The sequence below is a fragment of the Artibeus jamaicensis genome, unplaced genomic scaffold, assembly GCF_021234435.1.
Source record: "Artibeus jamaicensis isolate MK-2021 breed Jamaican fruit bat unplaced genomic scaffold, CSHL_Jam_final contig_456, whole genome shotgun sequence".
Classification (NCBI taxonomy): domain Eukaryota; kingdom Metazoa; phylum Chordata; class Mammalia; order Chiroptera; family Phyllostomidae; genus Artibeus; species Artibeus jamaicensis.
Genome location: NW_026521839.1, coordinates 6,627,627 through 6,644,401, shown reverse-complemented (window position 1 = coordinate 6,644,401; position 16,775 = coordinate 6,627,627). Strand labels below are relative to the sequence as shown.

The 16,775-nt window shown below is 41.4% G+C and overlaps 1 protein-coding gene across 2 annotated transcripts in view; it reads right to left on the bottom strand.

The window, feature by feature from the left end:
• SIL1 (SIL1 nucleotide exchange factor) overlaps nt 1–16,775 on the bottom strand; it is a 249,525-nt gene that overhangs the window by 109,521 nt on the left and 123,229 nt on the right. For both annotated transcript variants that reach the window (XM_037147617.2, XM_037147616.2), the window contains one exon: nt 4,026–4,146. In XM_037147617.2, coding sequence (XP_037003512.1) covers nt 4,026–4,146 — 121 coding nt within the window. The remainder of the gene's footprint in view (nt 1–4,025; nt 4,147–16,775) is intronic.

Sequence of the window (16,775 nt, the reverse complement as noted above, 5' to 3'; positions counted from 1 at the left end):
ATTTTCTACCTACCATCTATGCTACTTATTTTCTGTACCTTCTCCCCCCTTCTCCTTCTCCCACTCCCCTGTTGCTAACCCTCCATGTGATCTCCATTTCTATGGTTCTGCTCCTGATCTAGCTGTCCTTTTAGCTTGCTTTTGTTTTAGATGTGGTTGTTAATAACTGTGCATTTGCTGTACTTTCACTGTTCATACTTTTCATCTTCTTTTTCTTAGGTAAGTCCCTTTAACATTTCATATAATAAGGGCTTGGTGATGATGAACTCCTTGAATTTGATCTTATCTGAGAAGTACTTTATCTGCCCTTCCATTCTAAATGAAAGTTTTGCTGAATAGAGCAATCTTGGTTGTAGATCTTTGGATTTCATGACTTGGAATACCTCTTTCCAGTCCCTTCTTGCCTGGAAGGTCTCTTTTGAGAAATCAGCTGACAGTCTGATGGGAACTCCTTTATAGGTGACTGTCCCCTTATCTCTTGCTGCTTCTAGGATTCTCTCATTTTAATCTTGCCTAATGTAATGATGATGTGCCTTGATGTGTTCCTTCTTGGGTCCAACTTCTTTGGGACTCTCTGAGCTTCCTGGACTTCCTGGACTTCCTGGAAGTCTATTGCCTTTGCCAGATTGGGGAAATTCTCCTTTATTACTTGTTCAAATAAGCTTTCCACTGGTGGCTGTTCCTTTCCCCCTTCTGGTACCCCTATAATTCGGATGTTGGAGCATTTAAAGATGTCCTGGAGTTTCCTAAGACTCTCCTCATTTTTTTGAATTCTTGTTTCTTCATTCTTTTCTGGTTGGTCATTTTTATCCTCCTCCTGGTCCACTCCTTTGATTTGAGTCCCAGTTTCCTTTCCATCACTATTGGTTTCCTGTGCATTTCCCTTCATTTCAATTAGTTTAGCCTTCATATGTTCCTCTAATTTGTGACTAAAATCAACCAGTTCTGTGAGCATCCTGATCACCAGTGTTTTGAACTGTGCATCTGAAAGTTTTGCTATTTCTTCGTCACTTAGATTTATGGGCTCTGGGGCTTTGAGTCCTTCTTAAGCCAATTTTGGTCTGTTCACGTCCATTAAGTATGAGAAGCGGAGACTTAGGGATGGGGCGGGGCCTCCAGGGTGGGGTCACTGGGTTGTGATGCTGTATGTGGGGGCGGGGTCAGAGCTGGGAAATGGTGGCTGTCTCTGCTGCCTCCCGTGGCTGGGACCTGCTTGGTCTCGTCTCACTGCCCACTCCCTCGCCGGCCTATCTGCACAGGAATGTGCCAGCACAGTCAACCCGCCGCCCTTCACCCTCGCCGGATCTGCTGGTCGCTCACTGGGTGGGCCCTTTGCAACCCCATGCCTGGGATCTGTGCACCTGAGTCCATCTGACCAAGTTTTCCTGTGCAACCCTGCTCCACCAGCTGCTGGTTTTGCCCCTCTCACTGGTCAGGCTGAAGAATTCATTGTTATCGGACTTCTGAAATGTTCAATTTTCTGTGTTCTGGCTGTGTTTTCTGTTGCTAATATTTTGTCTCTAAACTTGGTAGTGTGAGAAAGCACAGCGTCTCTACCTATGTCTCCATCTTGGCGGAAGTCTCCTAATTCAGTATTCTTAAACCAAGAAAAAACAGGCTTTTTATTTAGAAAATAAGACTTGGCTTAGACGTGAGAAAAACTTTCTCAAGTACTTTGACTCACTGACATGTATATATATGTGCTGGGGATGGAGGGAAGTTTACAGGGTTACAACAATGAGATCTGATTCTTTCTTAGTTTCTCAGGAAGAAAGGAATCATCGGGTCAACTGGGCCACCCCAGGTATAGGCTTATCTGGAGAGCTGTAGGAAGATAAAGGTCTTCCCCAGTTTGGGGTCACTGTAAGAAGGACAAGTATCTCTTTATCCTATCTATCACAATATAAAGTTGAATTTTCTAGCAGTAAAAACTGTCCAAATATTTACAGGCTACTTTGTGGGGTTGTAAATGCCACCTGACTGGAGGAGCACATGGACAGGCTGAGTGTCTTTTTTGTCAGGTATATCAAGAAAAAGACTCAGGTAAGAACTGGGTCCCTCAGGTCCCTTCCTGACTCATACCTAACTACAAAATATTGTGGTTTTTTTCATGGTTTACAAACTTTATTCAAATGCTCCACAGGTATCTCAAATAAATGCATTTGTCATCACTAGAGTTTTAAATCTTTTTTTAATTTATTGCTCAAGTAGTTTTCTGTCTGTTACTCCTATCCCAGCCCACCCCCCCCAAGTGCTCCCCACCTCCATCCTATTTCCACCCCCCTTAATTTTTGTCCATGTATCCTTTGTACTTGTTCCTGTGAATCCTTCCCCTTTTCCCCTGAAATTCCCTCCCCTCTCCTTTCTGGTCCCCGTCTGCCGTTCTATATTTCAGTGTCTCTGGTTATATTTTGCTTGCTTGTTTGTTTTGTTGTTTAGCTTCCTGTTAAAGGTGAGATCATATGGTATTTGTCTTTCACCGCCTGGCTTATTTCACTCAGCATAATGCTTTCCAGTTCCATCCATGCTGTTGCAAAGGGTAGGAGCTCCTTCTTTCTTTCTGCTGCATAGAATTCCATTGTGTATATGTACCACAATTTTTTGATCCATTCGTTTACTGACAGGCACCTAGGTTGCTTCCAACTCTTGGCTATTGTAAATTGTGCTGCTATGAACATTGGGGTGCATAGCATTGTTAAAATAATAAATATGCAAGGACTAAGTAACACTAACCCCACTCAACCCATAATTGATTCCCAATACTTAACATGTATTAGAGCAGGGGCAGCAAACTATCTGTAATGACCAGATAATACTTGAGGTTTTGTAAGCCTTATGGTAATTATCCCAACTACACAACTCTGCCAGTGTAGCAAGAAAGCAGCCATAGACAATAAATAAATGTATATAGTTATGTTCCAATAAAACTTTATATGGACACTGAAATCTGAATTTCACAAGATTTTCATGAGTCATGAAATATTCTTGTTTATTTGTTTGTTTTTAATATATTGGTCTTTAGACAGAGGGGAAGGGAGGGAGAAAGAGAAGGAAAGAAACATCAATGTGTGGTTGCCTCTTGTGTGCCCCCTACTGGGGACCTGGCCCACAACCCACACATGTACCGTGACTGGGAATCAAGCCCTCAACTTTTTGGTTTGTAGGCCAGTATGTAATCCACTGAGCTACAACAGCCAAGACCCTCCCCCCCCCAACAACCATTAAAAACTGTTAAAAACAACTTAGCTTGTGGGCCATACAAAAACAGGCAGCAGTTCTAATATGACCCACAGGACAAATTTTGCTAATTCCTGCATTAGAAAGTTCGTGGCTGATATTGATACCAACCTTTTGAACTGCATAATTCCAGCAGCCCCTGCAATCCCATGCTCAACCTCCTTCTCTCTCAAGCAGAAAACAGAAAGCCGAGAAAACAGTAATTCAAGGCAAATAACAGAAAAATACAGACTCTGAATTGCCCAAAATCAAAGAATCTAAACTGGTTATTAAAAAATAAAGCAACCTCTTACCATTGGAGAACTTTTATACCATAAGAGAGTCTGTTTTAATTTAATACGGACTAACAAGAGGAAAAGTTAGTCTGAATTAAAGACTTTAAAATGCAATTTTATTGTTCACCAAGGAAGTATTACTGCAAAGCAGAAGGCCTAACAGGCCTGTTTTAATGAATAGATGACTCATCTGTAATCAGCGCATTAATTGTTGAGATTCAAATGGGTGCTCTTAAAGTACTGGGAAAAATAGCTTCATTTTTAAATCAGGTTAAGCATTCTCCCTAAAGCCTTTTGTAAATTATCAATTTGCTTTGCAAACTATTTCTTTCCAAAGACTGTAGAAGTGAACTTCTATAAAACCCCGAGAGATTTATCACAAATCCTAGTCTATTAAATTTCAAATTTTTTTAAAGTCACATAAATTTGGGTAAGGAACATTGCGTTGTCATTACTCTCAGTATTACAAAATCAGTGCTGTCAGTCTCCTAGTTGCTAGGATTGACACTTTACCTTTTGCCTTTTTTCGGCCCTTTCAAAGTATCTCGAAACTTGTCTTCATCTTGGAGTTTCACTTCTCTTGCCCCAGTCTGGAGATTCAGTCGCACATGAGATCCTGCAGGGACAGCCTGACCTAAAAGCCAAGAAGAAAGAAGGCTCATGAAGCATACAGTCCTCAGAAGAACACTGGTGGAATGGCTGGCTAACAAGTCAGTGGGACTTACTAGTTCATGAAGACCAGACTCTGCAGTATTCAGTTACCTGGATCCATCCCTATCTCCTTCTCCTACCCACCCTGGCTCCGTCTCTCTCCACCTCACTCCATCACTCTCTCTCTCTCTATCTCTCCCTTCCCCCAACCCTGACTCACTCACTCACTCACACACACACACACACACACACACACACACATCCCCCTCAATCACAATTCTTCGAATAAAGGAATGAGGCAAGGTGGGCGAGGGTATCTGCACTTTAGTCCAGAGACTAATGTCTCCCAGTTAAAACCTGCATGTTTGAGCCTTTCTGTTATGTACAGTAGTTGAATGGTGAACACCTACTTACCCTTCAGGACATGGCCACATAACTGCCTCCTCCTCCACTACATCCTTTGTGCCCCTGCCCTGATAGAACCCCAGACAGCTTGCCATTCAAGCAAGCATACACTCACCACCCTCATCAATTTAATCAGGCTCCCATGACGAGGCTCTCTCCTCCCCGAGTACAGGGACTATATCTCTTCCTTTTTTATTTCCTCAGCCTCTAGGCCAGAACTGACACATACAACTTGTGGGACTTAATGTTTATGAGATGAAAGAAGCAAGAGATAGAAAAGCAGGAGGACATGAAAAGCCAAGAAGGCAGGGATTGGAACCAAGAAAAACTGTAGACCTACACCCACCTACAGCAGAAGAGCTGATCTAATAGCTGGGCAAACAAGTGTTGTGAATAAATGGGCTGTTCATACACATTGTGAAAAATTACCAATAACAGTTAAAAAGCAACTTACAAGATCACATACTGCAAATGGGATGTTACACTTACTCATTCATGCAACTGGTATTAACCAAGCAACTGCTATACACCAGGCCACTGTGCAATATAGGTTTTAGGAACACAAATGAGGACTGTTAATGGCCGCAGGTATAGAGAATTTCAGGAAAGAGCTCTTCGGGGGACTGGAAATCGAGAAGCAGAGACGCTACTCTGACACCTGAGCTTTGACTCTGCTTTCTCCCAACAGGGGATGGCATTGCCCTGCTGATGCTGAGCTTCATTCAAGAATTAAAAAAAAAAAAAAAGTTAACAATCTATAAAAGTTCTCTCCGAATGATCTAGTAAACCCTGTATATAAAAGGGTAATGATGTACTATGAACTCAGGTTTTCTCAGTTCTGGAGGGACCAGAGTGAATTCCAAGTTCACCAACCACTGTGCTTCTATCACAGAACCAAGGAACCAAGGAGACACCACGCCAAGACACACTGTTCTGTTTGGGCCATCCCACTGCAGCAGGGAGTTTCTGTATCTGTGTTTAAAATATAAATGGGAACTTAAGTACCTGAGTGCATGTGTATAATGATCCCCTTCTAACCTCAAACCTATCCAAAATGCTTCAAGTATAAAAAATATGTTCAGATAGAGAGGGAAAACTTTCTCTGGGGAAGCTTTCTGAATAAGGTTAAGTTGGGGATTAAATAAGGCAAAAAGTCAGAGCCAGACTGGGGAAAAGAGGGAATCCCAAATAGATGGAGCCCTGCATACAAAGGCTCAGACACAAAACTGACAGGCTGCATGCAGGAGGCAAAGAACAGAAGAGATTGGAAGAACTGCAAGGTCCGTGGAGGCTGCTGGCTTGGTGAGCCATCAGGAAGCTCAGGCTGGGGTAGGAAAATCGAGCTAATGGCTGAGGCAGTTGGCTCTGAAAGGAGATGAAGCCACATACTAGCAGGAACAACAACATCTATCCCATTCCTATAACCACAGGGAAAGAAGTTTCTTCTTTAGCATTAACCTCATCTCTGAACATGTGAAAAGAAGGGATTGTCTCACCTGGAGAGACCCCAAACTGACAAAACAACAGTTGGCTGAATGCTAAGCAGGTCATCCTTCATACTTCTCTACTTTGCCACACTCTGCTCCACACCCATTCTACCTCCAAAACCTGGTTATTTGTCCTGATCTATGTCTCTTGAATTCATACCCTTTTCTCTGATCTCCCCATCAGTGTTCTTGTGCAAACCATCAGCATCTCTCTGAACACTGCCAAAGCCTTCCAACTGACCTCCCCTATCCACTCTTACCTCCCAACCCACATGTTCTTGATAATGAATGATTTTCTTTTTTCATAATACAAACCTGACTATGGACTGCATTCCCCTGCATCAAACCTTTCAATGGCCTCCTACTGTTCTTAGAGGTGAAAGTCCTCATGCTGGCCAATGAGACCCTTTAGCATCTAGCCTTTGCCTGCCCCTTCAGGCTTATTTACAACTCCCTCCCCATATTCAAGACACACTGGCCTTTTTCCATTCCATGAAAAAACCATGTTCCCTCCTACCATGGGGCCATTCCACTCCTGCTCCCTTTGCTCAGAATGGAAAGCCCAATCTCACCCTCCATCACCTCCCTTCAATCCCAGCTAAGAGGCACTTCCCTGACAGCATCCCCTGTTTCCCCAGACCAGCTCCAGCTGCCCCCTGAAGGTTTTCACAGCACTATGACCTGTTTTTTAAATAGCACTTTACCTCAATAAGTAGTTATGTTTAGGGTTTTTAAAATTTTTTATTTAATATAAAATGCTCACCGTTTTATCCCTAGGGCCTAGCACATAGTAAACCTTCAAAAATTCTTTGTTTAGTGAAAAATTAAGCATGAAAGAGAAAAATATTAATTAATCTAGAAGTGCGTGGAAAGATCAAGAAGGATTTTCATTACGGCAAGTAGATTCATAATAATTAGCAGCCATGTTAATAGTTATTTTTAGTAGTAACAGAATACTACTGCTACTACTAACGATTAAATTTTTAGACTTTTGATCAAAATTAGAAATGGACTGGCCTGCAAACCAAAGTTGCAGGTTCGATTCTTAGTCAGGGTACATGCCTAGGTTGCAGACCAGGTCAGGTCCCCAGTAGCGGGTGTATGAGAGGCAACCACACGTTGATATTTCTCTCTCCCTCTCTTTCTTCTTCCCTTCCCCTCTAAAATAAATAAATAAAATCTTTTTAAAAATTAGAAATGGAAAAAGTACATGACTGTGTAAGTTTCAAAACATAACAAGTTATACCATGCTAAGCTGGCCAAGGAAGAAACTAGGATCTCATGTGAATCAATTTATTTTATTCAGGGAAATTCCAAAATTACTCCTTTCACATAAATCACCACAGGGGGCAAGAGCAACCACAATAGCATTAACTTAAAATATAGGTTACGTTCATTTAAAATGCATGAAACCAGCCATGGCAGCAGCAGTGGCAGAGGCAGCAGAAAATACAATATTTCAAATGTTTCCACCTCGTTGGAAAAAAGGCCAAATTAGACAGAGAGAATGACTGCCCTGCATCCTTCTAGGGTCTCTGTGAAGGAATCGCAGCAATGGGGGGGAGCAGAGAGGAAAAAGTAAAAAGAGTAGAGCAGGCAAAAAGTCACGAGATACATATAAGTAAAGAGTTAGGGATTGCGAGGACAGGAGGCAAGGGAACAGGCAAAAAATAATAATAATAATAATAATAATAATAATAATAAGATGGGCACCTAGAAAGGCACAGAGACCTGCAACGCCTACAGTGTCTGTTTCCCCCGCTGGCTACCTGGAGACAGGCCCCAGTCTGAGGAAACTCTGTCTATAATAAGGGGAAGCCCGTCCAAATTACCGTATTTTCAGGGCTATAAGATGCACCAGACCATAAGATGCACCTAGGTTTTAGAGAAAGAAAATAAAAATAAAATTTTTGAAGCAAAAAATGTGGTAAAGCCCTGGCTGGTGTAGCTCAGTGGATTAAGTGTGGGCCTGGGAACCAAACAACCACAGTTCGATTCCCAGTCAGGGTACATGCCTGGGTTGCAGGTCAGTTCCCATCAGGGGACACACGAGAGGCAACCATACATTGATATTTCTCTCCCTCTCTCCTTCCCTTCCCCTCTAAAGATAAATAAATAAAATCTTAAAAGAAAAAATCTGTTAAAAATGTGGTAAAATATTTAATAACCTGTGATCCCGCTCCCAAACAATGAGCCAGGTAAGCTACATTCGGACTATAAGATGCATCCCCATTTTCCTCCAAAATTTGGGGGTGTGTCTTACAGTCTGAAAAATGCAGTAGGTAAGGCCACATTGTGCTTGAGTTTTAACTCCCATTGGGACTCCCTGTCACTTCCTCTCACAGGCCAAGACCCAGCAACACTCCTGCTTTCCCCATAGGGTGGAATCTGTGGTATACTACATTATTGTCACAAGTTATCTTCCCCCTGCCTGTACTTATACCCTTTGTCATGCAGTCCCTCTTACATGGTAAGAGTAAATTAGATTAAAGTGGGAGAGTGCACTTTTCCACCCCTTGACTTTGGACTTGGCTTGTGATGTGCCTTGGCCAACTGGATGTTAGCAAATGCATCACAGATTTTAAACATGCCTATGTGTTTGGTTCACCTTTTGGAATTCTGCCATCACCATGAGAAGACCAACAAGGATGAGATACCCATGAAGCAGACTCAGATCCAAACTAACTGGCCTAAAGCCAGCTATGCCCAGCCACAGCTATGGGCTGGCAGCTATGTCAGCCAGTTACAGCTGATGTGCAGACATGTGAACAAGAATAAAAGAATGGATTCCTTTTAACTTTTTATTTTGAACCACCTTTAACTTACCAAAAAGTTGCAAAAATAGTACAGTTTCCATATGTTGCTAACATAACCTTTCCAAATGTTAATACCTTACATAGCCATAGACAGTTATCAGAACTGGGAACTTACCAATACCATTTACCAAACTATAAATATCCCTTTCAAACCTCACCAGTGTTTCCACTAAGGTCTTTTTTTTGTTGTTCCAAGATCCCATATGGCCTTCCGTTATTTCTCCCGAGCATCCTGTAGTCAGCCAGAGTTCCTCAGACTTCCCCTGTCTTTTTAGACTCTGACATCCCAGGAATATTGATCAGGACTACCTGCTACCTTCTCAAGATTAAACTAAGGTTATACATCCTTGACAGATGCACCCCAGAAATGATGTAGGGGTGTTCTCCATGCATCAAATCTCAAGGTTTATGATGTTACTATGTCCTCTTACTGGTGATACTGGCCTTGATAAACTAAGAAAAGTAATTTCTACCCACTGTAGCAAACCAGAATAATTGCAAATTACCTGACTGTGGAAAATAGTTTGGCAGTTTCTCAAAAAGTTAAACTCAGAGTTACCACATGAACCCAACAATTCCACATCAAAAAAATTAAAAACATATGTTCATACAAAAACTTGTGAATTGATCTTCATTACAGCATTATTTATAACAGTTAAATTGTGAAAAAATTCTGAAGTCCATCAACTGATAAAAGAATAAACAAAATGTGGTATATCCATATAATGAAATAATATGCAGGTATTAAAAAGAATAAAATGCGGTCCTGGCTGGTGTAGCTCAGTGGATTGAGCTTGGGCTGTGAACCAAAGGGTCACCAGTTCAATTCTCAGTCAGGGCACATGCCTGGGTTGCAGGCCAGGTCCCCAGTAGGGGGCATGCGAGAGGCAACCACACATTGATGTTTCTCTCCCTCTCTTTCTCCCTCCCTTCCCCTCTCTCTAAATAAAATCTTTAAAAAAAAAGAATAAAATGCTGATATATACTATAACACAGGTGAACCCTGACTACATTACACCACATGAAAAAAGTCAGATACAAAAAGCCACATATCATTGTATGATTCCTTTTAAATGAAATGTCCAGAATATAACAATCAAGAGACACGGTATATCAGTGGCTGTCAAGGACTAGGGGAAGGGAGCAATGAGGAATTACCACTAATGAGCATGAGATTTATTTTTCCGGGTGATGAAACGTTCTAGAACTAGATAGTAGTGATGGTTGCATAATACTGTGCATATACTAAAAACCATTGAACTGTTCAAAGGAACTGTGGGGAAATACTTTGAGATTACCCAAAACCCTTTTCTTCTCCTCAAACCACATCATTAGGGGAATCCTGCAACAATAACCACTGTGGTGACAATCTAATGGCAATTTTCTACTTCCCTCCTTGACCGCACATTAATTGAAATTTCGCTGCATGAAAAAAACTGTCGTTCATCTATTTAATATTTACTTATACTAGTATAGATTCATAGATTTTTCTTTTTTTAATTGTATCTTTTCCACTGCCATTTGATCCCCTTACACTCCCCTTCTCCCCACACCCCTACAAACGCCACACTGTTGTACGTCTGTAAGTCCTTTCTCCCTCAGTCTCCTCACCCCCTACCCTCCCCACTAGACTCACAGATATTTAATTCTATAAGTTATAATTCAAGCATTAATTATTTATTTTGTTGTTCAAATTGTTTCAGCTTCGGCAATCAGGAACTCCTTCAGGTTGACTCTTGTGTCCCTTTAACAAGTCCCTTCCCCCCATCATTTTCTTTTTTCAGGTATTTCCTTACTTTCTGTTTCCATAATTGTTCTGAGTTCATCCTGTATTTTCCTTTCCCCAGCCTTGGAATCAACTACTCCTCAAAGAACCCTCATGTCTTTTCTTGAAGAACAGTGTTTAAAAACCAAGATCTGAGTGCTAGATATGCTCATTACTGCCAGGCTGCCATTGTTTCTAGACTCTTTCAATGGACTGAGCTAAGATATTTATGTATGTGTATACATATACATATATGCATTTATACACATATATATTTCTGTATCTATTTGTCTGTATACCTAATTAAAAACTAAGTTTATACTTGTATCTCAGATCCCAATCTAACACCACAGAGTTCATCTATTTCCCCCTTTTGTTTATAACTTCTTTCTCCAACAGTGAGAAACCTGCTCTTCTTAATTCAGTATAGTTATGTTATTAATTTGCAATACTTGGTTCACTTGTTAGTAGTGTCTATATTCCATTTTGTGGTTCCCACTCCTCCACATCTTGGTTTGTTTAATTGTTTTTTGGGGGAGGCATCTGAAGAATACATGAACTATTATTACAGTTCTAAGAGTCAGAGCTGTATGAAAAGAAACTACTGTTGTTTTAAGCCAAGTTTTGAAATGGTTTGTTTGTTGTGGCAATTCATTCTAATGGTCCTGAAAGAAGAAAGTTAGAAGTGTCCAACATAAAAAACAGTTCCTTTTTCTGAAATAACAATATATAGTTTCTACTCATATACCTTTTTAGTGTTAAAATGTCCTTTTATAAAATGAGATAATGATGATGATAAATGATAGTGTTTCTATGTTAAGGCCCTTAACTCAATGAAGTAAAAAAGTTGGCCTCTGGTGCCTAAAATTTTCTTTTAAAGTTTTTTCTGGTCCATGAAACACCAGAGTCTGGAAATCACCCATCTAGGGACATTTGAGAATTATTCCCATTGTACACTTTACATGAATGAATTTTATGGCATATAAATTTTATCTCAATAAAGCTGTTTTAAAAAATAATTTCTTTAGATAAAGGTCCTTGTGAATCCTGAAACAGCAATTATCAGCTGCAATCCAAGGTGACAGCAAGTACTCTAGGGGCCATTAAGAGAGCTAAACTCAGAGCCTAAACACAGCCCCAGAAGGACAGTTCTGGACAGAGCAGGAAGAAGAAAATGGGCCTAGGAAAACTCAGGACATGAAGCACCTGGGCAAGAGGAACCCCGGTAGAAGGACAGGTAAGAAATAGTGATCCAAGAGCTAAGAGCAAACATAAATGCTCATGAGAGGCAGGCAAGTAAGAGAGATAAGTGAGGAAGGTCATCTGTAAGACCATAGGAAGTGATAAGGGTTAAGAAAAATACCCCCTCTAAAGCATTCGAATTTTAAAATATAAAAGCCAAACAAAACCTATCTATAAATGAAATTCAGCCCACAGCCAACTTGTGACTGCTGGCAAAGTTTCACCTATTGACACACTTGGCCTGATTCAATTTTTGTCCCAATTCATCCCAGTGCCCAGTGATTAAAAACCTGTCTTTTGAGGCCATGGCCAGGTATCCCAGTTGGTTAAGAGTGTCATCCGATATGCCAAAGTTGTGGGTTTGATCCCCAGTCAGAGCACAAAGAAGAATAATCCAATGAACAAATAAATGCCTAAATAAGTGAAACAACAAATTGATGTTTCTCTCTTTCTACGCCCTTTCAAATCACTAAAATTAAAAAAAAAAAAGTTAACTAAAAAAGGTGCCCCTCCAGGACTCACAGTGGCAGTGCCCTCCTTGGTCGGTACCTACACTGACTGCCCGGCTTCAGTGGAAACAGGGCCAAGATGGATGCTGCAGCGCTCTCGGTTTTGCCTTAGGATCGGATGCCTCAGAAGGTATTTGGTTTTAGGAGAGGAAAGACAAATGAGGTGCCCTCTGTAGGTTCCTGCCTGGAAACTACCTCCTGCAGGGATGTCTAGGCCCTTTCAAGTCACACCTGGACACAATGGCAGAAGAAAATCAGGGAGTGCTCCGGCCCGCAACCATGAGCCCTGGAAATCTGCTATCCACTCAGGTCTGTCTTCAAGTGTCAGGTGAATTTAGCCAAATTCCTTTTTCTGCCTGACTCTTCAGGTCTTTCTGTGCCAAATGAAAAGACTGTCATGTCTGCTTTCCCTAATGTGTTAGATTGTTGGGAAGAACAAATAAGAAAACACTGTGTCAGTGCTCAGAAGAAGTGCTTTGGGAAACACAGCTCAGAAAGCTAAATGTCAACCAGGATGAAACTCAGACATTTTATTTATCAAATCCTATAGGGATGTGTTAACAACAGTTAAAATTCCCAATTATGCTATGTTTCTGAAAAGCAGGGGCCAACTACTTGTGCCCACAGCTCAGGCTCAACACCAGGCACACACTCAGTAGGCCTCCAGAAAGGAATACCAGCCCCCTACCCCAATTCCCCAGACCAGAAGGAATAGATGGAATATAGAATAGGAAGCAATGCCCTCACCTCACCGGGGGCCTCCAAGCTCCTAACCAGGGCTGGTCAGAGCTAAGAATTTATAGGCCTGGTTGCCATGACTACCAGAGCCCTCTCTGCCTGCTTTTTTATTCAATACCCCCAAACAAGTCCTGGCAAGATCCCTGCTTCACACAAATGAGCGTCTATACTGTCTCGAAGGCAGGACTTGAACTGAACCAGTAATAAAAAGAAATAAAATGTGCGCAAACCTCTCTAGGGTTTTGACTCTGAAGTAAAACTTAATGTTATTATTTTTGAAGGGAAACACAAATGGAGATCTGTTTTTAAATAGCAAAACATATAGTGAACCAGTCTAGGTTGTAGTTAGTTATATTTGTGCATTTTCTAAAAGAACTAAAAAAATAACAAAATGAGAAAAAAAAATAAAATATTCTTCATACTGACTTTTCACTCTAATTCACAGAATTTAGAATCTGGCCAAGGCCTTAGCAGAGTACTCTGGCATGGCTTCGAAATAAGAATGAACACTCTCACCTCCGTTAAAGCCCTTCAGAACAAGAGGTTCCACCATTTTCCTCAGGGAACAGCTACCCTAACAGTGCCCACCACTCTCTGACTAACAACCCCCAAAATCTGCTCTGCTGTGACCTAACCAACATCTCCTTCCCAGGCCTCAAGGGTAGACAGCAGCTGGTCACCAACCTCTATATACCAAATGTGTAAGAGCAGTGCTCTTCAAAGCCAAGTACTAGTAATGCTACTTAAAAGATTTCCTGTGTTACAGTCGAAGAGGTACTCTGTGAACAGCCATCAAGACCAAGGCTCAAAGTTAATCACGTTCAGGTCACAATGAGGCTCTTTCCACAACTGGCTGGTCACCATGTAGTGAGGACTGGACAAGAGGATGCTCTTTTCTAGGCATTCCTTCTACCACCCACTTCGTACTGCATACCCACTGAGGGTCGCTTGCTGTGCTAAACGCTGGGAAGGACACTACAGGAACAAGATCAACTGCTGCCACTGAGAAGTACGAAGTAGAAGAGGGGGAGGGCCAATAACATTTAGGGCTTGGAGTCCAGAGAACATCTTTCAGGCAAGCAAAGAAGTGGGAATATTCAGGAGGTAGTAACTCCCTTTGAAGCATTTGGTGCTCAGCATACAAAACGGGGAGACAAGAAGCAGGGAGACCAGTTGGAAAGCTGTTATACTTGACCTAGTCAGACATAGTAAAGGCTGAACCAGGGGAAATGGGTCAGGAATGGGAAAAAATGAAACAGCAGTATAGCCTTTTAACCAGAAAAACTAGAAATCCTATCATGGCCCTGTCAGTAAAGCACTAGACCTTAAAGCATGTGCAGTGACTTCTCCCCTGAGCCCAGGGGACCTGTCAGAGCCCCAAATGTTAATAAAACCAGAAATGGAGTAATGGAGAACAGGGAAGAGGACCAGAGGGCTACCTTCACCCAGAGACCTATGATGAACATCTCACATGTTTCCTAGACCACTGATTTTCTCTGTTCCCCATTCTATCTCCACCTTTGATGTATCCCATGACCCTATTTAGCTTACAAAACACCCAGTGAGGCTAATAGGTTCAGCACGGTCCCTTAATCAGGGTTCTGGGGCTTTTACACCCATGCCCGGGATCTGGTTTTCAAGAAATCTGTTGACTGCTGTGATCTACTTGTTCCTGTCATTTCTTTTCTTTCTTGTACTTTTTAGAAGATATGCTGCCCACTTACCACATACTCCTTCATCCCTACAAAATCTTGAATATATTCAGACTTCCATCTATGTTCAATTGTGTGTATGTGTATGTGTATGTGTATGTGTTAGGGGTGAAAAGACTGAGAAAAGTCTCAGTGAAATTAGGAGAGAAAGGGAATTAACTGACTAAGGGTCAGGCAGTTGGAAATAAACCACAGCACAGCTACAGTCCTTCCAGCTCTCTAAACCTACTTAGGAACTGAGTTGCATAAAACCGCATGTTAAAAATTCTTCTCTGTTCCTCTCAGGCAGCAGATATGGGCAGGAGGGAGCTAGAGGAAGCCCATAGTAGAGAGAGGTTTTATGCCTCCAGAGAGAGAGAGAGAGAGAGAGAGAGAGAGAGAGAGAGTAAAATAAAATAACATAAGGTAAGATAAAATAAAGTAAAATTCTCAGTATAATCGGCATTAACCATGAGATACTGGCAATAAACTTCACTTAATAATGAGATGGGAGAAAAATGGAAAATTGGAACTAAAGGAGTTAAATGTGCTTATTTCCCATGCGGTCAGGGGCCTTAGCTCCATTATTGCTCATTTTCTGGAAAAGACTCTAGGAGACTCCAGAATGACTGCATTTCCCGCCCAGGCACAATTTCATTAGCAGCTTATTAGCAGGAGTGGCAACTATTTCTGACTCTTATTTTTCATAGTATTTATTGGTTAATTGACAATTTGAACACAGGTTGACTGAAAACCAAATGAAGTGCTAAAACCACTCATTAGTCAAATTTAAAACACAAATATTGTATTCTAAACATACTTTTTGTTCTAATTTATTTTCCTCAAACATAAAGCATAATTTAATAAGGGAGTTTAAAAAGCAAAGTGCCAAGATATTGTGCATTAATTTTCATCCTTTTCCCCCACACCATCAATACCCAGGGATCCTGACACAGTAATTGGCTCCATTGTTCTCTTTTACAGCACCTGTTACAGCCATGCCAGACATGGTTCAATGAATTATTTCAAAACAATATCAGCTACTCCTGACCTCTACAATTTCCTCAATACCTGCTGCAAAAGCCCCTCAACTTGGATGTTACTGCAATGGAAAGAGGAAAATCTACAGGTATGAGTGGAGCAAACTTCCTAGGACAGAATTTCTCTCTACATCCGCGATAAAGTAGGGGACTCTTAAGTCTTTTGGGGGAGTTTGGCACAGAATGCAAATCAGAGTGGGAAAAGAGGAAGATGCAGAAACAGAGAAGACAGTCAAAGAAACAACTGGTCCTAGGTCTTTCCCCTCCCATCCCCACTGTGAGAGAGCCTCCCTTAAACACAGGCAAGTTGGCCCTGGCCAGGGGTAGCTCAGTTCGTTGGAGCGTCATCCTATACACCAAAAAGGTTGTGGGTTCAGTCTCTGGTTCGGGTGCATCCAGGAGGCAACCAATGGCTGTCTCTCTCACACACTGATGTTTCTCTCTTCTTTTTCTCTTTCTCTCTCTCCTCTTCCTTCTTCCCTCTCTCTGTTTCTCTCCCCCTCAAATTAATAAATCCTCAGTGAAGTTTTTTTTTTTTAAGACTAGTTAAACAACAAAAAGAGGTTAGTCACCTGAGCTTTCTTTCACCTATCAAAGTATAATGATGAGCCCAATTTATTGCCTCTTAGCTTAAAGTTTTGGGTCATCAGTATTAAGAGACCTACTAAGTAGTGCTGTACTTTGCTTTCCTCTCCTGCATTGTAGTTATAACCTTTAGCATTTGAGTGACTTGGACAGTTGTACCATGCAGTGATGGAGGGCACAGGCTAAGGAAGACCCAGGGTCCAGGTTCACCACTTAAAAGCTCATAGACCTTGGGAAAATAACCTCTGTGGCCCATATACAGAAAGGGTCTCAAAGTACCCACTTCATAGAGCTCATAGAGTTCACTGTGAGGAGTAAAAAGATGATGCATGTG